This window comes from Schistocerca nitens, chromosome 1 (assembly GCF_023898315.1).
Source record: "Schistocerca nitens isolate TAMUIC-IGC-003100 chromosome 1, iqSchNite1.1, whole genome shotgun sequence".
NCBI lineage: Eukaryota > Metazoa > Arthropoda > Insecta > Orthoptera > Acrididae > Schistocerca > Schistocerca nitens.
In genome coordinates, this window is record NC_064614.1 from 148,773,225 (window position 1) to 148,798,995 (window position 25,771).

At 39.6% G+C, this 25,771-nt stretch overlaps 1 protein-coding gene across 1 annotated transcript in view; it reads right to left on the bottom strand.

Moving 5' to 3' along the window:
- Nucleotides 1-16,277, bottom strand: part of LOC126243523 (sphingosine-1-phosphate lyase) — a 71,291-nt gene extending 55,014 nt beyond the window's left edge. The window contains exons 1-3 of the mRNA XM_049948169.1: nucleotides 15,824-16,277; nucleotides 15,529-15,744; nucleotides 7,446-7,654 (exon numbers count right to left, since the gene is read on the bottom strand). Of these exons, the coding sequence (XP_049804126.1) occupies nucleotides 7,446-7,654; nucleotides 15,529-15,744; nucleotides 15,824-15,980 (582 nt within the window). The 5' untranslated portion in view covers nucleotides 15,981-16,277. The remainder of the gene's footprint in view (nucleotides 1-7,445; nucleotides 7,655-15,528; nucleotides 15,745-15,823) is intronic.
- Between the last annotated feature and the right edge of the window lie 9,494 nt (nucleotides 16,278-25,771).

The window sequence follows — 25,771 nt, forward strand, 5'->3', positions numbered from 1 at the left end:
CAATTCACCACACGCTCCAAAACCTTACATACACTACTCGTGAGAGAAATGGGGCGATAGCTAGAGGGGAGATGTTTGTCCTTTCCAGGTTTCGGAACAGGAACGACGATAGCTTCCCGCCATCGTCTGGGAAAAGTACTGTCGGTCCAAATTCGATTATAAAGGCGAAGGAGGTGACACAGACTATGGGTTGATAAATGCAGCAACATTTGGATGTGGATACCATCCGGTCCTGGGGCGGAGGAGCGAGAAGAAGAGAGTGCATGTTGGAGTTCCTGCATGGAGAAAACAGTATTATAGTTTTCGCGATTTTGAGAGAAGAAAGCAAGAGGTTGCACTTCCGCTGCACGTTTCATCGGGTGAAACGCTGGCGGGTAATTTGAAGAGCTCGAAATCCCAGCAAAGTGTTGACCCAATGAGTTAGAAATTGCGACAGGGTCCACTAACGTATCACGCGCGACAGTGAGCCCAGAGACCGGGGAGAAACTAGGCGCGCCTGATAACCGTCGAATCCGACTCCAAACTTCCGAGGAGGGAGTGAAGGTGTTAAATGAGCTAATAAAGAATTTCCAGCTTGCCTTCTTGCTATCGCGGATGACGCGACGGCATCGCGCACGGAACTGCTTATAGCGGATACAGTTGGCCAAAGTAGGATGGTGGCGGAAAACGCGAAGAGCACGTCGCCGCTCACGTATTGCGTCACGGCATGCCTCGTTCCACCAAGGAACTGGGGGACGCAGGGGCAATTCGGAGCTGCGTGGTATTGAACGTTCCGCAGCTGTAAGAATAACGTGTGTAATATGTGTGACCTCATCGTCGACACTAGGAAAGTGACGGTCATCGAATGTCGCTAGAGACGAAAAAAGTGTCCAATCGGCTTGGGCAAAATTCCAGCATCGCGGGCGCATATATGGCAGTTGAGGCTGCAGTCTAAGGACACATGGAAAGTGGTCACTCGAGTGTGTATCATCAAGGGCGAACCATTCGAAGCGCCTAGCTAGCGGAACAGTGCCGACCGAAAAGTCCAAATGAAAGAAATTTGTAGTGGAGGCAGACAAAAATGTAGGGACCCCAGTGTTGAGGCAAACTAGATCCGCTTGGTGGAAGACGTCTAGCAATAGTGAGCCACGTGGACAAGGATGTGGAGATCCCCAAAGCGGGTGGTGGGCATTGAAGTCCCCAACCAGCAAATAGGGGGGTGGAAGCTGACTAAGAAGATGCAGGAGATCAGCTCGTGCCATTGGTGTGGACGATGGAATGTATACAGTACAAAGAGAAAAGGTATATCCAGAAAGGGAAAGACTTAACAGCGACAGCTTGGAAGGAAGTGTTTAAGGGGATTGGGTGATAATGGAGAGTATCATGGAGAAGAATCATGAGTCCTCCATGGGCTGGAGTGCCTTCAACAGAGGGGAGATCAAAGCGGACGGACTGAAAATGGGGGAGAACAAAGCGGTCATGGGGACGCAGCTTTGTTTCCTGAAGACAGAAGATGACCGGCGAGTAGGATCGTAAGAGGATCGACAATTCATCCCGATTGGCTCGAATGCCACGGATATTCCAGTGGATAATGGACATAGGGTGGACAGAAAATGGAGGAATGTGACCAAGGTTGCCGTCAACTCAACGACTGCTCAGAGCTTGCGACCGACAGCACGGAGTGGCATTCAGCCGAAGGCAGAGGATCCTGATCCATAGGTTGTTCAGGAGCAGCTCCTGCCACCAGCGAACGGCCGGTTGATCGGCCGCCAGCAGTGCGCCTCGGCAACACAGAAGACGGCCGAGGGCGATTTCCGCCAGGTGGTGCTGTAGATGAGACACGCCTTGGCGGAGAAGGAGATGAACTGGGTTTCTTAGTAGCCTTCTTGGAAACATGATGTTTACATGAAGGAGGAACTGACGGTTGTGAAGTTGGGGTATGTAAAAAATCTTCACGAGTATGCTCTTTTTTCGAAGTCTTGGTGTCTGACTTTTGGGCTCGAGATTTAGCAGAACCCGATGAAGGGTGAGCCATAGAGTGGGCAGGCGAAAGTGGTGAGGTTGAACGGGCGATCTTTGCGCTGGCTGATCTGACGACCGTGACACTAAAGGTGAGGTCGCAAGTCTGCGTGGCCGCCTCCTTTGTTGGCCGAGGAGAAGCGAGGACAGTGCTGAATTTTCCTGTCTGAGGCACGGTGGGCTGTCGACTGGCGAATAATTTTCGAGCAGCAAAGGTCGACACCTTTTCCTTCACTCTGATTTCCTGAATGAGCTTTCCGTCTTTAAAAATGGGGCAATCTCAAGAGGAAGCAGTGTGGTCACCCATACAGTTGATGCAACGAGGGGATGGACGTGGACAAGCACCCTCATGGGCATCCTTGCCACACGTAACACATTTGGCCGGATTGGAACAGGACTGGCTGGTGTGATTGAACCGCTAACACCAATAGCAACGCGTAGGGTTTGGGACGTAAGGGCGAACGGAAATTATCTCATAGCCTGCTTTGATTTTCGATGGGAGTTGAACTTTGTCAAATGTCAAGAAGACAGTGCGGGTTGGAATGATGTTCGGGTCAACCCTTTTCATAACTCTATGAACAGCCGTTACGCCCTGGTCAGACAGGTAGTGCTGAATTTCTTCGTCAGACAATCCGTCGAGGGAGCGTGTATAAACGACTCCACACGAGGAATTTAAAGTGTGGTGCGCTTCAACCCGGACAGAGAAGGTGTGGAGCAGTGAAGTACGCAGAAATTTTTGTGCCTGGAGGGCACTGACTGTTTCTAACAACAAGGTGCCATTCCGTAATCTAGAACAAGACTTTACAGGACCTGCAATTGCGTCGATACCTTTCTGAATAATGAAAGGGTTGACCGTGGAGAAGTCGTGACCTTCGTCAGACCGAGAAACAAGGAACTGTGGCAACGATGGAAGAACTGTCTGTGGCTGAGACTCAGTGAACTTACGCTTGTGAACAGACATAGTGGAAGATGAGGAAACCATTGCGGAAGAATCCCCCATGATTACCAGTGTCTCCGATGGCGCTCTCCTCCCTTGTGGGGGCCCTCTTTGAGGGCACTTCCGCCTTAGGTGATTGTTCACACCTCCCGACAAATGGACGGAGGGACCAATCGGCACTTTCGGAAGGTATCAGCTCGGGTAATCACCCCTCCCTGGGCCTGGCCGTTACCAGGGGGTACGTACGTGTCCTACCTGTCTACCTGGGGCGGGGAATTACACGTTACCCCATCACCGGCTACGCACGAAAATGCGTGGGTCGGCCTTCAGAAACGCAAAGGGAGGAAGAAAGAGAAAGGGAAAAACAAAGAAAGGGAAAGGAAAGAAGAGAGGTCTCAAACGCCGCAGCGGAGAAAAGGGTAAAGAGAAGAGGTAAGGAAAAGAGAAGGACAAAGGAAGGATGAAGACATACAAGCAGAGAAGGCAAAGAATGTGTTACATTTACGAGCGTCCGTCTCCGGACGTAGGCACAAACCATACTCCCAGAGGGGGAGAAAGGGAAGGAAAGAACCAGAGGTGAGGGGAGGGGGGGGGGGCGAAGATGGGGGATAGGGAAGGATGCGAAAAAGGAATGTATGCAGCTCGGAAAGGAAGGAGGGCCACATTAGCTCGGGGTCCCGTGCTCACTACGCACATATCCACAAAAGAGTTGTGGAACCCCTGGGGGGTCTCAGTAGCATATCTACCATCAAATCTTCGTCTACTTCTTCCCTTTCTACAATATTGTCTTCAAGTTCACTGCCCTTGTAGAGCCCCTCTATACATTCCTTCTACCTTTCTATTCTTTGCTTAGCACTGGTTTGCACTGGTTTTCCTATAGGCAGTATCTGTCTTTCCTCTAGTTATACATGCTTCTATGGCCTTGCATTCATCCTCCACCATACCTGTTTAGTTATTTTGCCTTTTCGGCCAACCTCATTTCTTAGGCATCTGTATTGTCTTTCATCTGCTTCATTTACTGCGTTTTTATATACTCTCCTTTTAAATTTAGTGTCTCCTGTGTTATCTAAGGATTTCTAAAAAGCCTTACCAGTTTGATTCTCTGCTGTCACCATATCATCATTACAATCTACTTATTAGCATTGCACTGTAATTTTTTTTTTCTATATAAATTATAGAGTGCAGCTATCAGTCGTCCTTTTTAGATTTTATTATGCAAATCCAGATTTCGGCTAGTAGCTAGCCATTCTCATTGTCCTATTTGCATTGAGAATAAAAAAAATAGTGCAATGAGAATGGTTAGCTACTAGCCACAATCTGGATTTGCATAATAAAATCTAAAAGGAACGACTGATCGCTACACTCTATAATTTATATGTCACACAAAGTCGCTGAGTGCATCCACTTTCCGAATGGAAGTTAACCTGACTGTACTGTATTCCTTTCTTGCTCATCAGTCAATTATTGCCTAATATTACACTGTACAGAGTATTCTAATTTAAAACATCCGCAATGTTAGCAGGTGCTCAACTCTGATTGGGACCATACATCATATTATTTGGTATGTTTAGAAGCTCAGTATTGTGTACAGTTTGGATATGAGAAGGAAATATCTATACAGTGCACATGTTCAGAGGACAGTACAATTAGCTGCCTCCAACAAATAATATCAAATGGTATCCCTTACTTATTTTGAGATGATAGCACCAGAATTTACACACCAGGTAGTTACCCGCCTATGTAAAGACCTTTGATTACAGCATACTGTGACGGTTTGCCCGCTTTTTTTTCCTTCGTTTGCTGTCCTCGGTATCAACGTACTGCATTGCTATGCTGGCTGAAAATGGGGGATGGAAGTCAAACACAGGCTTCTTTAAATGATGTAGCCGACAGGTGCACATTTGCGTTTCACAGTTGTTTACTTTCACTGTTCACAACCCCCCATAAACACAATTAATATGGCCAGTGCACTATTGTTTAACTTTCAATAAGCCTCATTAATAGTTGGAAATGCCGTGTGGCTAGGGGCCTCCCGTCGGGTAGACTGTTCACCTGGTGCAAGTCTTTCAAGTTGATGCCACTTCGGCAACTTATGTGTCGATGGGGATGAAATTATGATGATAAGGACAACACAACACCCAATCCCTGAGCGGAGAAAATCTCCGACCCAGCCGGGAATTGAATCCGGGCCGTTAGGCAAGACATTCCATCGCACTGACCACTCAGCTACCAGGGGCGGACCTTTGATAGTTTGCAGGCGAACATCCACATACTGCTCTGCTACAATAGTTTACTATTGAACATCTACAAGCAGTAAAAACCTAACCACACAGTTCTTGAAGAATAACAATGTATGTATGGAACAGACACCGTCATTGTTTTAGCACATGGCCTAACTGTGTTACACTTATGTAACAAATGCATTGTTGTTGATCTCACAATACAGGTTCCTCGTCTGAAACTCGGCAGTGGACTGACTGTCTCGGAACCAAAAATCAGGCCCTTATACGTCCTCACAATAATAGGTGCTGAAACTACACATTGTCAATGTTTAATTTATAGAAATTACAATTCAAAAATCAGTCATAAAATTAACTGAATACATTGAAAAATTGGTTCTTTTTAACAGTTTCTTCTACTACAAGGGTTAGGCCGAATTATATGTTTAAATGATGAAATTGACAAATATCATTATGCAAACAATACTTTCGACACAACTATTAATTACTTTTGAATTAATTAAGGGCTGGCTTTGCTAACATGTTTTCAAATACAGCCAAATAGGTCCTTTAAGAATACTATCAATTGTTCTTCCAAATGTTTATAATTAGTGCAGAATTTATATTTGTTTATAAGTCAACAATAGCACTGCAGTTACGAAACAATTACTGCTTTCACCCTATAACAAACGATACTAACTAGTAATAGTCACAATAAATTATAAAATCAATTACACACACATAACTAAACTCAAAATTTAGATCTGGTGTTATATTCTTTAAAACTGAGGGCCAACCTTTCTCTTTTAAGGAAATGCAGATTATACTCACGTGTGTTAATAGTAATTAGTCAAAACTGGAAAAAAAAATGAATTTTAAGGAGGCAGATGGCAAAACCAGAGGGGAACTAAAAATATCCCAGCTTGTTTCATCGCAATACGAACACTACATCTGTGAGGAGCAATGAGAAGTAAACAGAGTAGTATGTATGCCAGAATCTCCAGGCAATATTAGCTCAGGATGCACTAAAAGTACGTGCTTTATCCACATAGTAGTTTCCTGTGTGACATGTTCTCCACAGTCAGTCTACAGTGGCATCGGCACAGCCTACTGGTAAAATGCTGAACACATTTATTGTAAATTGCAGAGGCAGCTTAACTCTCCTTATCTTCTGTCTTTATTTGTGTTTGGGCATCTATACCTTATGTGAATGATATACCAGCATCATCAAGGTACTGACAAAACATATTTTTCATGTAGGTCAGGGACAGAAACATAATCTCTATATAAATGTTAGATTCGGCATTCATAACACCATAATTCTTCACTTCAACAGCATAGTATGATTTACTTTGTTTTATCATCCCAGCAATGCACTACTGTCCACTTGTAAACCACAATACAGCATATTGCAGCAATTAATATGTGCAGTCTTAACAGCCACTTAGTTTCCAATAAAAACTACATGAAATCAGTGATAAATATTTGCATGCCAAGTACAACAAAAAGGACAGATGTATATATGTAGGCTGTAGCAACAAACAAGAATTTGTACCAAGGCCGGTCTCCTGCTCACTAGGGAGGTGCGCTAACCCTACGCCACCCTGGCAAAGTGGCTCTGCACGACTGCACGGACTACCATAGCATGCTTCCCTCCTCAGTCCAACCTCCCATTCAAGCCTCAGCCCACTTGGCATTCCCCGCAAACTCAAACAGCATTGCAAAAGCTCTACAACTGTATAGGAAACTCAGCATCAAACGAACTTGGCAACAATGCCTCAAACCCAGGCATACATATATCTACCTATCTACATTTATACTCCGCAAGCCACCCAATGGTGTGTGGCGGAGGGCACTTTACGTGCCACTGTCATTACCTCCCTTTCCTGTTCCAGTCGCGTATGGTTCGCGGGGAAGAACGACTGCCAGAAAGCCTCCATGCGCGCTTGAATCTCTCTAATTTTACATTCATGATCTCCTCGGGAGGTATACGTGCTTGAAACTGTGTGTTTCCAGAGACCTTTTCAAGTTTCAAACATCAATTATGTCCATATGTAGACTGAAGTAATGAATTGACACTTGTACCTAGCAAGCATGGGACTTGGGTTTGAATGCCGGCCTTGGTACAAATTTTCATTTGTCACTTCAGTCTGCATTTATACAGATCACAGATGTTTGAGACTTAAAAACATCTCTTTAACCATATAGTTTCATTCGAAAAAAGGAAGGAAGCTTAAGGTTTAAGGTCCCACCAAGACTGTGTGCAACACAAAAGAATTACATATACTTACAGTTCCACATGCAGAGGGGGAGCCATGGAAGAGATTTGCAGCTATTCTAACCACCTCTGCTTCCATTTTGCAGACACCGGGGAAAACATCAGGGTGAAGTGGATTTGTATAGGATGCAAGACCATAAACTTCAGTAAGTAATTCAATAAGTTCAGGATTATGAAAGTACACTGTTCCTGAAACATATCCTTTTTTCCAATCGTAGTCTCCTACAAAACAAAAAATAAAATATCTAAGGTTAAAACCAGGTAAAGCTGTTACACAACTGATGTTTGTGAAAAATTCTAAACATAAAATTAGAACGAATCAGAATGGCTGGCCAATAGTTACTTTCAAGAGGCAAGATTCTGAGCACTGTTGATACATCTACATAAGTACTCCACAATTCACACTTCACTGCTTGGCACAAGGTTCGTACAACCACTTTCAGACTATTCCTTGGCCATTTCATTCAGACTATTCCTTGGCCGTTTCATTCCTGAATATCACATGGTAGAAATGAACTCCTAAATCTTTCCATTTGAGCTACAATTTCTCTTGTCTTATTATGGTGGTCATTCTTCCCATGTAGTTGGTAGTCAACAAAATATTTTAGCATTCTGAGGAGGAAGTTGGCAGTTGTTAATTTAGTGAAAAGATCTCAGTACAACGAAAAACATCTATGTTTTAATAATTGCCACCTCAACTCATGTATTATAGGCATGACACTCTCTCCTCTACTCTGCAATAATACAAAACAAGCTGCCCTTCCTTCTACTTTTTTTATGTTCTCTATCAGTCCTGTCTGGTAAGGATCCCATACTCCATGGCACTGCTCTAGCAGAGGATGAAAAAGTGTAGTATAAGCAGTCTCTTTAGTAGATCTGTTGCGTCTTCTGAATGTTCTGCCAATATAAAGCAGTCTTTGGTTTTCCCCTCCCACTACATTTACTATGTGATAGTTCCAATTTAAGTTGTTTATAACTGTGACACTTAGGTATTTAGTTGAACTGACAACCTTTAAATTTGTGGCCTTTAACCTGTAACCAAAATTTAACAGATTATTTTTAGTACTCCTGTGGGGGATGTCACTTGCAGATATCACGTCTTAGTCTTTTGCAATTTGTTTTGATCTTTTTATGACTTTACTAAACAATGAACAACAATATCATCTGCAAACAATCTAAGAGAAGCCATTTTTGAAGAAGTGTTAAAAGTCTTCTGGAAATCTAGAAATATGGAACTGACTTCAAATCCTGTGTCAATATCACTAATTACTTTGTATGAATATAGAGCCAGATGTGTTTCTGTCTCCATGTTGGCTGATTGTTGACAGGTCATTTTCTTCCAGGTATTTCATAATGTTTGAACACAGTACATATTCTAAAAATCCCCACCACACACACACACACACACACACACACACACACACACACACACACACACACACAAAAACAATAGTAGGAAAATTATCTTGGCTTTCAGAACTCTTTCAGAATAACTAGTTCCTTCTCAGGAAGGCAAAGAGGCATAGGTTGCGTGAGGTTAGAAAGGGACGAACGAATCACTCAGACCCCATGTTGATATAGAACCACCTGGTATGAGGACAACAGTGACAACTGACCCTTGCCTCACCTCACCCTTAGATTAACTGGATCTCCCCCAACCTGAAGTCTGAGTGACCTGTTCCCCTTCTCTAACCTGAGAAGGAACTAACAGTTCTGAAAGCTAGGATAGTTGTTTTCTATTTCTGTGTGGGAGTCTATCGACAGTATACTTACAGTTTCACACTCTGGAGGCAAGAACAGGCCAGACATTCTGTCTCCTTGCAATTTTATGGGTTTCACAAGAAAATTATAACCAGTCACTCAGTGAAGCACAATTTTAAAGTTGAGAAATACAAGAACCTGTGATAGACACACAAATAGTAAATGCTCTTCTGTGAGATCTGCTTTCTAAAAGTCATTTCCCACCAGTAATCCACATGGAAATGGAAATGCCGTGTGGCTAAGGCCTCCCGTCGGCATTTATATGGATGTAGCTTCCAACGCATTAGGACATAAACTGCATGCAGCGAACAAGATGTACAAGTCGAACTATCTGCCTGGAGCCTACCTGGTAACCCAAGTAATGCACACCACATGTTGCATTAGGCATTTACTACCACAACTATCAACAAACAAACAAAGTGATATGCCATTACAAATTCAGAGGTAGATAACTACAGGCACAGGAGAGGGCTTTCAGAACGTGAACCCAGTCTCTTAACTATTGTGCCACTTCACTTGGTTATTATAATTACAGTAAAATTTTATCACAATAAGAAAATGCAGTCAGATGCATCCTCTACATACATACACATGTATATCTTGACAAAACGAACAGATTATATTTCAAAGTCTTGACTGTTAAAACTAGAGATGATAAAGTATTCAGAGTAAATCTATGTAGCCAAAGTGTGCTTGTGTCAGTACAGAAAAGTGAATTCAGTTTCTAATTATTGAAGTGAATAATAGTTGACAGCACAGTAATGCCGATGGTGAGAAATGAAAACATATGTAATGAAGGACCTAACTTGAACAAAGTAAACGTAACCTTGCACTTTCAGATTGAGCAACTTTCTGTCAAAGGGTAAGAGTATTATGTACAATATTCTGCATTTCTTTAGTTCCTCTGCTATTAATAAACTCTGGATGATACATGGAAGAACTGGAAAATACAGGTCTTTGCCACATGTATTAACTATAATCAAGAATATATTAAACAATACGTCCCATACAGGCATCCTTTTATAAATCGACTAAAACTTTGAACATTGTGGCATTGAAATATCTCACATTTCATTATTTTTTGTTAAATATAATGTGGCCATTCCTTTTCAGATAGATCACCGTGCACGTGCACTATGTGGACAAGTCTGTCAACAGGTCTTTAACACTGCATTCACAGAAAACTAAATTTTCACTTTCAGTAAGTGGTAATAATCTAAATTTCTCTAATATCCTAATTTCTCCCACCCCTCCCACAGTGATATTCCTCCGCCCACTGAACCTACACAATATATTTGTCCACCCCTACACAACCCCTGCTCCCAACCCCTTGCTTCATGGCTCATATCCCTATAACAGACCTAGATGCAAGACCTGTACCATACATCCTCCCACCACCTACTCCAGTCAGGTCACAAGCATCACACATCCCATCAAAGGCAGGGCTACATGTGAAACCGTACATGTGATCCACAAGCTTAGCTACAACCACTGTGCTGCATTCTACATGGGCATGACAGCCAACAAGCTGTCCATCCACATGAATGTACACTGTCAAACTGTGGCCAAGAAACAGCTGGACCGTCCTATTGCAGAGCACGTTGCCGAACACGATGTTTTTCATTTCAATGACTGCTTTCACAGCCTGTGCCATCTGGATTCTTCCCACCAACACCAACTTTTCTTAACTGCACAGGCAGGAACTATCCCTACAGTGTATCCTATGTTTCTGTAACCCTCCTGGCCTCTACCTTAATTAGTAATTATCCTTTCCTTACCTATCCCTTCCCATTCATGTGCTACACAACCCTCTATTCTATCAACAAACCCACAGACTTTTTACTTCTCTCACTTTCTGCTGCCCCCCTACCTCCTGTCCACCAGCTAACCTGCTGACAGCACCTAGCTGCCTTACCCTCTCCCCACCTCAGTCCTGTATGCTCCCACAAGAAGCACTTTACCATGTAAAAACCATGGCTTACTAAAGGAATAAAAATACCTTTTAACTGGGAAAGGGAAATGTATCTAATAGCAAGAATGAGTGAAGACCCAGAAACAGTGAAATATTATAAAAACTGCTATGCTGTATTAAGGAAAGCTATTAAAAGGTCCAAAGTATATGTCTTATGTCTGAGATTAGCAACGCTGATAATAAAATTAAAACAATTTGGAATATTGATGAAAAGGAAATAGGTCAACTAAGTGCACCAAATTAAAAGTTTATTTACAAAATTTCAGGGGTTGAAAATATTTTAATAATCATTTTTTAAATGTTGTGGAGAAAATAAGACCAAGTTATTCATTAGAATAGGGAAAGCTATACATGGAAGAGGCAATACCTATGCAATTTGATAAAACTGAAATTCTAGCCATGTCTCCTTCTGAAGTTAGGAAAATAATAAACTCACTCAAAAGTAAAAGCTTGCATGGATTACGGAATTTCCAACAGAGTACTGTAAGCTCGTTCCCAACAGAGAAGTAGGATTCTCAGCCACATATGTAGTATATCACTGAAACAGGGCATTCTTACTGATAAACTGAAATATGCTACATTAACCCATAGTATACAAAGAAGGATAGGCCTGATACCAACAACTAGCACCCAATCTCACTTCTGACAGCTTAGTCCAAAATTCTTGAAAATGTAATTTGTTCAGGAGTAGCTTCACATATTTGTAAAAATAAAGTACTAGCAAAATGGCAATCTGGTTTTCGGGAAAGCTTTTCAATAGATAATGCCATATATGCTTTCACTGATCACATACTAAATGCTCTGAATAACCAAACATCACCAGTTGGGATTTTCTGTGATCTCACAAAGGCTTTTGATTTTGTAAGTCATGGAATTTTCCTAGATAATGTGCAAAAATCAGCAGATTCCTCAAACTGGGAGGTATCAAGGAAGGAGTCTCACAAGGTTCAGTCTCGAGTCCCTTATTGTTCTTAATATGTCCAGGGTGGGGCAAATAAAAAAAGGGGCTCAGACACGTGGATACAACCGACATGAATGTATGCATATAACCACAGCCCGTAATGTGCACACCACGTGTACGCTCACCACATGATCCACACCAGGCCAGAGTGTAGTGCAGGCTGTGTCAGTGTGAGTGAAGCAGTGCAAAGGGGACAATGGTATTCACAGTGGAGTAGTGGGTGTTTTTTGTGGAAAGTTACATGATGACAAAGTTGTGGGAATGGTGTGGTCACCAGTTTGCTGTGAAGTTTGATGGTGTCAAAGTGCCAGCAAAGAGTGCGTGCAATGCTTAGTCCAAAAATGGCATCACACAGGATCTGTTTTGAACAAGTCAAGACACATTCCAAAATGTGCCCGCACACCCGGGCTCAAAAGTGTCAAGAGATGAGTGGTGGTCACTTTCAACATTTGCTAAAGTCAGGTTAGTGCTGCATTTGCTTTCCTATGTTGTGTTTCTTTGTACCCTGGAACTTTGTTCTCCAGGGCACTTTTATTTGCCCCACCCTGCCTTAATGACTTGTCACCTTATCTTCACAAAGATGCGAAACTAGTTTTTTTCTAATGATACAAGTATAGTAATCACATCCGACAAACAACAATTAGCTGAGGAAATTGTTGATAATGTCTATCAGAAAATTATTAACTGGTTCTGCAAATGGACTCTCATTAAATTTTGATAAAACACAGTAATACAGTTCTACAATTCTATAAAGTAAATGGCACAACACCCTGAATACTTAATGTCTTTGCCAGCAACCATTAAAAATTTGGTTTCAGATAAAGCACAGAAGAAACACAGTTTGAAAGACTTTTTTATACGCAACTCCTTCTAATCTATAGATGAATATCTTAACAGGGACTGTTAGACCAGTTTAAGTAAAAATGTCTGTTAGATTTCAGTTTTGACAGCACTTGGTCACAACAGTCAAGATTAGATATTTTGTGTATGATAAATTTATTAAAAGTGCATAACAGTGTTTCATTCTGACAATGTCTTAATTCTGTAAATATCAGTAGTTTCAGATTACTGTAATGTACTCACCTAATTTGACAATCTCTTAGACAAATAATCAGGGTAGTAGGTATTGTATTCAAATGTTTTCTGTTTCTTGTGTCATTCTTTCTGACATATTCCACAACTGCGAGAATCATCTCATTTTTGGGTCTACGGAATGAAAACCGAATCTAATCTAATCATGTAGAGTTTGCACAGAAGTCTGTAACTAAGGCAGAATATTCCAAATTTTGGTGTGTGTGCATTGATGAGAGATGGAATTGGAAGAAACACATTGATGATCTGCTGAAACGTTTGAGTTCGGCTACTTCAGCTATTAGGCTTATTGCAAATTTTGATAGTACATATATCAGTAAATTAGCTTATTATGCCTATTTTCATTCACTGCTTATGTATGGCATCATATTTTGGGGCAATTCATCATGAAGGAGAAAAGTATTCATTGCACAAAAGTGTGTAACCAGAGTTAAGAGTTGGAGCCTGGTCAAAATCATCTTGCAGACATTTATTTAAGGAGCTATAGACATTCACAGTAACTTTGCAAAATATGAAATTTGTTATTAATAATCCAATCCTAATTCAAAAGCAATAGAAATGTGCATAGGTGCAACACTAGGAGAAAGGCTGATTCTCACTACTATGAGTTAAATCTAACTTTGGCACAGAAAGGGGTGAAAACAAATTAAAAGAACTTCTGAATATCAGCTCCTTCTACTCAATAGAGAATTTTTAGATATAAATTAGTATCTTACAACTAGAAAAACACACACACTTGAATTATGGCATGTAAAGAAACCTTTTGTTAAACTAACACATTCCACATCATTAAAAAGTTTCATATTTATGATCTACGGAATAATATTAATCTAGTCTAGTCTCTCACTTACTGCTTCCCTTTTATGTCCTTCAACTCTTATAACTGCTATCCGGTTTCTATATAAGTTGTAAATAAAATTTCTGTACCTGTATTTTATCCCTGGTATTTTCAATAAGTTCAAAGAGCTTAGTACAGTCTACTTTGTCAAAAGCTCTCCCTACCTACAAGTTTCCCTCTCCTCAACCTAACTTCTTAGATAAGTAACAGGATCAGTGCTGCTTCATATGATCCTACTATTCTTCCCCAAGGTCTGCCTCCACCAGTTTCCAACTAATTTATGTCAATATTTTGCAGCCATGACTTACTTAACTGATAGCTTGGTAGTACTGACACTTGTTAGCAACTGCTTTCTTTATAATTGAATCAGTACATTCTTCCTGGCGTCTGAGGGTATTTCACCTGTCTCATACATCTTGCACACCAGATGGAAGAGTTTCGTTTTGTCTGGGTCTCCCAAGCATACCAGATGGAAGAGTTATGTCATGGTTTGGTCTCCCAAGGATGTCAACAGTTTTGAGGGAATGTTGTCTATGCCAGGGACCTTGTTCCAGCTTAGTTCTTTCAGTGCTCTGTCATATTCTTCTTGCATTATCATATCTCCCATTTCATTTTCATCTTCTTCCCCTTCTCTTCTAGAGTAGTGACTTCAAGTTTGCTTCCCCTATACAGAATTTCTGTATATTACTTTCAGCTTTTCCTTCTTTGCTTAGTACTGGATAGCCATCAGAACTCTCGATATTCATACATAAAATATATTCATTGCGTTCCCCAAAGGAGTATCTAACTTTTCTGTGGGGAGCATCTATCTTTCCCATAGTTATGCGTCCTTCTAGAGCCTTGCATTTGTGCTCTAGCCATTCCTGGTTAGCCTTTTCTCCACTTTATAAGTTTGTGTGTTACAAAGTATTTTATTCTGGAGACATTTGTCTGGAGTGTGTCTTGAATGGAAACGAAACATGGATGATAAACCGCTTAGCCAAAGGGAGAACAGAAGCTTTTGAAATGTGTTGCGATAGAAGAATTATGGTTGGCTTCACTAATTCACAACCAATCCGTCACCTTCCAATCTAACCTTGGTCTCACAAAAATAGCTTTCATTCCACTCAACACACTGCCATTTCCACTAGTTCTATATCGATATGGTAAACAACATGGTCTATGCCACCACCAACAAGAAATAAACGACTTCTTATCAGTAAAACATACAAATGACATCTAAGTCGGCCAGCACAGGCCCAGTGCACGTCTTTGCATGCACAGTTTGAAAGTTCTCTTATACACATTAGAGCAGTTATATCATTCTGTTAGTGATGAAAGCACAAATAGTTAATAAAACTAAAGAAATTTGGACAAGCTGAGACAGGTGAATAATTAAACTCAGGTTTCGTATTTAATTCTTCAGACTGTTTACAACAAACATTACAGGCAAAACTGATTACAAAAATTAAGGCTGGAGATTGCCACCTTACCTAGTTCCAAATAGGCTTTGACTTGTTTGAGTATTTCCTCGCGGTTCTTTCCACTCTCAGGCAAGTTTGTGATGTAGTCAATTTTCTCATTGCGATGTCTGACCTCATCTTCGAATGTCTTTCTCATATTACTCATCTCACTGTCAATTCTCCTGGCAACTGCTGGTATCTTCCTTGCTAATCGAAACACGGCCTTCTTTAACCGGGATGGAACGCCTGCAAATGTCAAAAGTTTGTACCATTCCAAGTTACGCAGCATTGTTGCTTATATGAAAGAAAATCTCATTCAAATTACTTTCGTCTTGGTTGATGAAATCGAAAAACCAAACGGTTGCCAATACTGCTCCAGTGGTCATTGTCACTATCTGCCATGGTTCTTTATTGGACAAACTATTATTTACAAAACTTTTCAGTGTCTCGACGGCTAATTTTCCTTTAGCGATCGGATCCATTCTGACACAAAGTAAAAGCTACCGTGTCAGCTGTTCTGCCCGCAAGACTGGTGTCACGGAAGATAACGCATTGAAATGTTAAACATCCCTGGTGATCTACGAAACTTAACGACTTTAATGGCACGGTGACACTGCATTTTCCTGCATTACCCAACTGAAAACCAAAGATGAAATATAAAAATGTGAATCATTTCAGAAAGAGCAGTCAATATATTTGATAGAACTTTCATTAATTTTAGGAAAATTCCACCGCCGTTCCTGACTTGCGCTTCTGCAATAATGTACAAGTTCATCGCATAGAAGCAAGCGCAGCCAAAGATTGTGTTACGCAACAGGACCTTTCGTATCGAGTCAACATATCGACAAAAAAGTTGCAATTGATACAATGCAAGGTGAAAAAAATGGTAATCCTTCGGGAGAAGTTCAAAAACCGTTCTTCTGTAAACATCCGAAGTACATACAATTGAATGTTTTATAGGTAAAAAAACAATTTAGATGTGATTAGATTAGATTAATACTAGTTCCATGGATCATGAATACGATATTTGGTAATGATGTGGAACGAGTCAAATTTTCCAGTACATGACATAATTGAGTTAATTTAACAACATACTTAAGTTAATACAACAACTTTTTTATTTTTTGTGTTTTTTTTATTTTTTACAGTTTTTTTTGTTTTTTCCTTAATTTATATCTAAAAATTCCTCTATAGAGTAGAAGGAGTTGTCTTTCAGAAATTCTTTTAATTTCTTCTTAAATACTTGTTGGCTACCTGTCAGACTTTTGATACTATTTGGTAAGTGACCAAAGACTTTAGTGGCAGTATAATTCACCCCTTTCTGTGCCAAAGTTAGATTTAACCTTGAATAGTGAAGATCATCCTTTCTCATAGTACTGTAGTTATGCACACTGCTATTACTTTTGAATTGGGTTTGGTTGTTAATAACAAATTTCATAAGAGAGTATATATACTGAGAAGCTACTGTGAATATCCCTAGATCCTTAAATAAATGTCTGCAGGATGATCTTGGGTGGACTCCAGCTATTATTCTGATTACACGTTTTTGTGCAATAAATACTTTATTCCTCAGTGATGAATTACCCCAAAATATGATGCCATATGAAAGGAATGAGTGAAAATAGGCGTAGTAGGCTAATTTACTAAGATGTTTATCACCAAAATTTGCAATGACCCTTATTGCATAAGTAGCTGAACTCAAACATTTCAACAGATCATCAATGTGTTTCTTCCAATTTAATCTCTGATCAATGGACACAACTAAAAATTTGGATTATTCTACCTTAGCTATATGCTTCTGATTAAGGTCTATATTTATTAATGGCGTCATACCATTCACTGTACGGAACTGTATGTACTGTGTCTTATCAAAATTCAGTGAGAGTCCGTTTAGAAGGAACCACTTAGTAATTTTCTGAAAGACAGTATTGACAATTTCATCAGTTAATTCTTGTTTGTCAGGTGTGATTACTATACCTGTATCATCAGCAAAGAGAACTAACTTTGACTCTTCATTAATATAGAATGCCATTCTACAAGGCGGCTTCCTCTTTCATTTCTTCCCCCCAATCCATATTCACTTACTATGTTTCCTTCTCTCCCTTTCCCTACTGACGAATTCCAGTCACCCATGACTATGAACCCTGGCGTTCTACGGATCGGAGTGTGGAATGTCAGATCCCTTAATCGGGCAGGTAGGTTAGAAAATTTAAAAAGGGAAATGGATAGGTTCAAGTTAGATATAGTGAGAATTAGTGAAGTTCGGTGGCAGGAGGAACAAGACTTTTGGTCAGGTGAATACAGGGTTATAAATACAAAGTCAAATAGGGGTAATGCAGGAGTAGGTTTAATAATGAATAAAAAAATAGGAGTGCGGGTTAGCTACTACAAACAGCATAGTGAACGCATTATTGTGGCCAAGATAGACACAAAGCCCATGCCTACTACAGTAGTACAAGTTTATATGCCAACTAGCTCTGCAGATGATGAAGAAATAGATGAAATGTATAACGAGATAAAAGAAATTATTCAGGCAGTGAAGGGAGACGAAAATTTAATAGTCATGGGTGACTGGAATTCGTCAGTAGGAAAAGGGAGAGAAGGAAACATAGTGGGTGAATATGGATTGGGGGGAAGAAATGAAAGAGGAAGCTGTCAGGTAGAATTTTGCACAGAGCATGACTTAATCATAGCTAACACTTGGTTCAAGAATCATAAAAGAAGGTTGTATACCTGGAAGAATCCTGGAGATACTAAAAGGTATCAGATAAATTATGTAATGGTAAGACAGAGATTTAGGAACCAGGTTTTAAATTGTAAGACATTTCCAGGGGCAGATGTGGATTTTGACCACAATCTATTGGTTATGAACTGCAGATTGAAACTGAAGAAACTGCAAAAAGGTGGGAATTTAAGGAGTTGGGACCTGGATAAACTGACTAAACCAGAGGTTGTAGAGAGTTTGAGGGAGAGCATAAGGGAACAATTGACAGGAATGGGGGAAAGAAATACAGTAGAAGAAGAATGGGTAGCTCTGAGGGATGAAGTAGTGAAGGCAGCAGAAGATCAAGTAGGTAAAAAGACGAGGGATAGTAGAAATCCTTGAGTAACAGAAGAAATATTGAATTTAATTGATGAAAGGAGAAAATATAAAAATGCAGTAAATGAAGCAGGCAAAAAGGAATACAAACGTCTCAAAAATTAGATCGACAGGAAGTGCAAAATGGCTAAGCAGGGATGGCTAGAGGACAAATGTAAGGATGTAGAGGCTTGTCTCACTAAGGATAAGACAGATACTGTCTACAGGAAAATTAAAGAGACCTTTGGAGAAAAGAGAACCACTTGTATGAATATCAAGAACTCAGATGGAAACCCAGTTCTAAGCAAAGAAGGGAAGGCAGAAAGGTGAAAAGAGTATATAGAGGGTTTATACAAGGACGATGTGCTTGAGGACAATATTATGGAAATGGAAGAAGATGTAGATGAAGATGAAATGGGAGATAAGATACTGCGTGAAGAGTTTGACAGAGCACTGAAAGACCTGAGTCGAAACAAGGCCCCGGGAGTAGACAACATTCCATTAGAACTACTGACAGCCTTGGGAGAGCCAGTCATGACAAAACTCTACCATCTGCTGAGCAAGATGTATGAGACAGGCGAAATACCCTGAGACTTCCAGAAGAATATAATAATTCCAATCCCAAAGAAAGCAGGTGTTGACAGATGTGAAAATTACCGAACTATCACTTTAATAAGTCACAGCTGCAAAATACTAACGCGAATTCTTTACAGACGAATGGAAAAACTGGTAGAAGCGGACCTCGGGGAAGATCAGTTTGGATTCTGTAGAAATGTTGGAACACGTGAGGCAATACTAACCTTACGACTTATCTTAGAAGAAAGATTAAGGAAAGGCAAACCTACGTTTCTAGCATTTGTAGACTTAGAGAAAGCTTTTGACAATGTTAACTGGAATACTCACTTTCAAATTATGACGGTGGTAGGGTAAAAATACAAGGAGCGAAAGGCTATTTACAATTTGTACAGAAACCAGATGGCAGTTATAAGAGTCGAGGGGCATGAAAGGGAAGCAGTGGTTGGGAAAGGAGTGAGACAGGGTTGTAGCCTCTCCCCGATGTTATTCAATCTGTATATTGAGCAAGCAGTAAAGGAAGCAAAAGAAAAATTCGGAGTAGGTATTAAAATTCATGGAGAAGAAGTAAAAACTTTGAGGTTCGCCGATGACATTGTAATTCTGTCAGAGACAGCAAAGGACTTGGAAGAGCAGTTGAACGGAATGGACAGTGTCTTGAAAGGAGGATATAAGATGAACATCAACAAAAGCAAAACGAGGATAATGGAATGTAGTCAAATTAAATCGGGTGATGCTGAGGGGATTAGATTAGGAAATGAGACACTTAAAGTAGTAAAGGAGTTTTGCTATTTTGGGAGTAAAATAACTGATGATGGTCGAAGTAGAGAGGATATAAAATGTAGATTGGCAATGGCAAGGAAATCGTTTCTGAAGAAGAGAAATTTGTTAACGTCGAGTATAGACTTAAGTGTCAGGAAGTCGTTTCTGAAAGTATTTGTATGGAGTGTAGCCATGTATGGAAGTGAAACATGGACGATAACTAGTTTGGACAAGAAGAGAATAGAAGCTTTCGAAATGTGGTGCTACAGAAGAAAGCTGAAGATTAGATGGGTAGATCACATAACTAATGAGGAAGTGTTGAATAGGATTGGGGAGAAGAGAAGTTTGTGGCACAACTTGACTAGAAGAAGGGATCGGTTGGTAGGACATGTTTTGAGGCATCAAGGGATCACAAATTTAGCATTGGTGGGCAGTGTGGAGGGTAAAAATCGTAGAGGGAGACCAAGAGATGAATACAGTAAGCAGATTCAGAAGGATGTAGGTTGCAGTAGGTACTGGGAGATGAAGAAGCTTGCACAGGATAGAGTAGCATGGAGAGCTGCATCAAACCAGTCTCAGGACTGAAGACCACAACAACAACAAGTCATTAACATATATTAAGAACAACAAAGGTCCCAAGACTGACCCTTGTGGAACCCCATTCTTGATAGTTCCCCAGTTTGAGGAATGTGCTGATCTTTGCATATTATGAGAACTGCTTATTTCAACTTTCTGCACTCTTCCAGTTCGGTGCGAATTAAACCATTTGTGCACTGTCCCACTCATGCCACAATACTTGAGCTTGTCTAGCAGAATTTTTTGTTTTACTCCATCAAAAGCCTTTGAGAGACCACAAAAAATCCCAATGGGTGGTGTTCGGTTATTCAGATCATTCAAAATTTGACTGGTGAAAGCATATATGGCATTTTCTGTTGAAAAACCTTTCTGGAAACCAAACTGACATTTTGTTAGTATTTCATTTTTACATATATGTGAAGCTACTCTTGAATACATTGCTTTTTCAAAAATTTTGGATAAAGCTGTAGAAGGGAGATTGGACGGTAATTGTTGACATCAGATCTATCCCCCTTTTTATGCAAAGGTATAACAATAGCATATTTCAGTCTATCAGGGAAAATGCACTGTTCCAGAGAGCTATTACACAGGTGGCTGAGAATCTTACTTATCTGTTGAGTACAAGCTTTTAGTATTTTGCTGGAAATGCATCAATTCCATGTGAGTTTTTGCTTTTAGGCAAGTTTATTATTTTCCTAATTTCAGAGGGAGAGGTGGGTGAGATTTCAATTGTATCAAATTGCATAGGTATGGCCTCTTCCATTAACAGCTAGCATCTTCTAATGAACACCTGGATCCTACTATATCCACAACAAGTAGAAAATGATTATTAAAAATATTTTCAACTTCTGACTTTTTGTTCGTAAAGTTTTCATTCAGTTTGATGGTAATACTGTCTTCCTGTGCTCTTGGTTGACCTGTTGCTCTTTTAATAATATTCCAAATTGTTTTAATTTTATTATCAGAGTTGCTGATTTCAGATATGATGCACATACTTCTGGATTTTTTAATAACTTTTCTTAATATAACACAGTAGTTTTTATAATGTTTGATAGTTTCTGGGTCACTACTCTTTCTTGCTGTCAGATACATTTCCCTTTTCTGGTTACAAGATATTTTTATACCCTTAGTAAGCCATGGTTTGTTACAAGGTTTCTGACGAGTATATTTAACTATTTTCTTGGGGAAGCAGTTTGCAAATGCATTTACAAAAATGTCATGAAATAAATTATATTTTAAATTGGCATCAGGTTCACGGTACACCTCATCCCAGTCTAATTGCTGTAGGCTTTCCCTGAAATTTGCAATTGTTAAATCGTTGACTGAACGTACTACTTTGGAGGACTGTTTAGTATTGCTGAATGGAGCTATGTCATATATTGTAACTAGCTGTGCACCATGATCAGAAAGACCATTCTCAACAGGCTGAGCATTTATCTGGTTAAACTTATCTTGGTCTATAAAGAAGTTATCTATCAGTGAGCTGCTATCCTTTACCACCCGAGTAGGAAAATCAATAACGGGTATCAAATTGAAAGAACCGAGTAATACTTCAAGGTCATTTTTCCTATTACCCTCTTTCAGAGAATCTACATTGAAGTCCCCACAAATAATAATTTGCTTCCCCCTGTCTGACAGATAGCACAACAAGGAGTCCAAATTTTTCAGAAATAGATGAAAATTTCCTGATGGGGACCTATATACAGTCACAATTATAAATGTGGCTTTATTTAATTTAAGCTCACAGGCACACGCTTCTATATGTTTCTCTACACAAAACTTTTTTGTTTCTATACTTTTTGCACAATGATAACTTTTGACATATATTGCAACTCCTCCTTTCTCCATATTTTCTCTCATTACATGTGCAGAGAGCTTATATCCACTTACATTTACCTTATCTATATCAGTAACAATGTATTGCTCAGACAGGCATAGTATATCTATTTCATCGTCAGCTTCTAAATCTTCTAAACAAACCAGAAGCTCATCTATTTTATTCTTTAAACTCCCAATATTTTGATGAAATATACTTACATTATTTTTAATTATACTTTTATGAGAACCTTTCCTTATTCTAACATTTGCAGTACTCTCCTGTCTGAGTTTCTCATTGTGCTTGGGCCTAGTTCCTAAAGCAGTGGTCCCATGGTGTTCAGAGAGGCAAATTATGTCAACTGGGTTGGGTGACTTTAATTCATCAATGCAATTACCTAGGACTGAGATACAACTTGGTGGAGATAAAATTTCTGGTGATTGGTGAAAATTTATAATTGACAGCTGTGATTGGTGATCTAATGTGCTAGAATTGTGCTGTTTACTTTCTTTCCTAAACTGAAGATTTGTTTCAATCCTGACCTCTCGTAGAACTTCTATATGTTTCTCTACACAAAACTTTTTTGTTTCTATACTTTTTGCACAATGATAACTTTTGACATATATTGCAACTCCTCCTTTCTCCATATTTTCTCTCATTACATGTGCAGAGAGCTTATATCCACTTACATTTACCTTATCTATATCAGTAACAATGTATTGCTCAGACAGGCATAGTATATCTATTTCATCGTCAGCTTCTAAATCTTCTAAACAAACCAGAAGCTCATCTATTTTATTCTTTAAACTCCCAATATTTTGATGAAATATACTTACATTATTTTTAATTATACTTTTATGAGAACCTTTCCTTATTCTAACATTTGCAGTACTCTCCTGTCTGAGTTTCTCATTGTGCTTGGGCCTAGTTCCTAAAGCAGTGGTCCCATGGTGTTCAGAGAGGCAAATTATGTCAACTGGGTTGGGTGACTTTAATTCATCAATGCAATTACCTAGGACTGAGATACAACTTGGTGGAGATAAAATTTCTGGTGATTGGTGAAAATTTATAATTGACAGCTGTGATTGGTGATCCAATGTGCTAGAATTGTGCTGTTTACTTTCTTTCCTAAACTGAAGATTTGTTTCAATCCTGACCTCTCGTAGAACTTGACATCTTTCTGTCTTACCTATCCTAAGAAAGGTGCTGCTCCAACACCTGTAACCACTGGTATTTTACCATTCATGGCAGTGCCTCCCCCCCTTAAATTTCCTGCTATTACCCCAGCCAGTTTCCCCTTCGCTTTCCTGTTGAGATGTAGGCCGTGCCTGGTATAAGCAGATTGAAATATTTTATATATTTTACAGTCAGTGAACTGAGTTCCACGAAATACAAACATAACATCCGGCATACATAGAGGAAATATACTTCTTTGTACTGGTGAAATGGGTTCTTTCATTGATAACAACCCATCCCAGTTCAAAAATATTCGTGAAGTGCATAGCTATAGCAATAGAAGAACCGATGATCTTCACTATTCTGCGTTAAATCTGACTTTGGCACAGAAAAGAGTGAATTACGCTACCGCAAAAATCTTTGGTAATTTTCCAAATAGCATTAAAAATCTGACAGACAGCCAACCAATATTTAAAAACATACTAAAGGAATTTCTAATTGTCGACCCCTTCTACTCAATACATGAATTTTTAGGTACGAAGTAGTAACTGTAAAAAATATACAAGTGTTGTGTAATGTACACTTCTATTCATTGAATTGCAGATGAAGCCCGACCAACAGGCATTACATGCATTGATCAAAAATGGTAGTGCATTGAGAATAGCCAGTTTCTAGATCTGCCAATAAAATTTAAAAAGGACGACTGATAGCTTAAATCTATTATTTAAAAGTCTTCCATCTATGTTAAAACTAAGCTTATCTGCCTATTACTACAGACAAGGTTTTTCCTGAGAGCCATGTTGGTCTGAACAAGTCAGTAACGTAGAAGATAGGAAACAAGTGGTTAAACTGATGCACTTAAATATTCAGTACCTCAGGAATAAAATAGACCTTTTCAAATTTTTTTGACTGAACACGCTTCCCATGTCATTGCGAGTCTTAAACGTCAAGAATCAAAATTTTGTAAATTAGAGGGTTATACCCTAGGGTTATACCCTAGCCAACAGCTATTGTAGGCAGCAACATAAAGGCTGTGGGTTGGCCATGTTTGTCCAAGAGGGACTAATTGCTATGAAAATGTCATTCTTGGATAAAAACAGCAGTGGAATAAATCTAGAAATTACTATTGACATGAAAGGAGAGGATAGTAATTACACAAAGCGCAAAGTAATAGGAATTTATTACCCACCAAATACAGATTATCACACATTTAAATAGTCTCGGCTCAGTAGTTAGCCTAAATTGCCTCGATATGTTAGCGAAAATACATGTTTAATTCCGGATGTACGCATAAAACATAATCCGAAATTGTGCTAAACGCATTCTCTGAAAAGTATTTCGACCAGCTAGCTCATGAGGCCACGTGAATAGTAAACGTTTGTGAAAACGCACTTGACCACTTAGTAATAAATAATCCTGAGTTAATAAAGAGCATCAAAACGGATAGAGGGATTAGTGAACACAGGCTGTCGTAATGAGACTGAATATTGTAACCCCCAAAACCTCCAAAAATAAACGAAAAATATACCTATTCAAAAAAGCAGATAAAAATTCACTTGACACCTTCCTGAGAGACAATCTCACTCTTCCAAATTAACAACATAAGTGTAAACCAGATGTGCCTTGAATTCAAAGAAATATTATCAGCAGCAATTGAGAGCTTTATACCAAATAAATTAACAAACGACGGAGCAGATCCTACTTGGTACAATAAACAGGTTAGAACACTGTACAGAAACAAGGAAACAAGCATGCCAAATCCAAACAAACGCAAAATCCCCAAGATTGGCGATCTTTTACAGAAGCTCAAAATTTAGCGCGAACTTCAAACCGAGATGCTTATAATAGTTTCCACACCGAAACTTTGTCTCGAAACCTGCCTGAAAATCCAAAGGGATTCTGGTCGTATGTGAACTATGCTAGCTGCAAGACACAATCATGCCTTCTCTGCGTGATAGCAATGGAGATACTATCGGAGACAGTACTGCCAAAGCAGAGTTACTAAACACAGTCTTCCGAAATACCTTCACAAAAGAAGACGAAGTAAATATTCCAGAATTCGAATTGAGAACAGCAGCCAACATGAGTAACGTAGAAGTAAATATCCTCAGAGTAGTGAAGCAACTTAAATCCCTTAATAAAAGCAAGTCTTCCGGTCCGGACTGTAAAACCAATTAGGTTCCTTTCAGAGTATACTGATGCATTAGCTCCATACTTAACAATCATATACAAGTGTTTGTTCGACGAAAGATCCGCACCCAAAGAATGGAAAGTTGCACAGGTCAAACTAA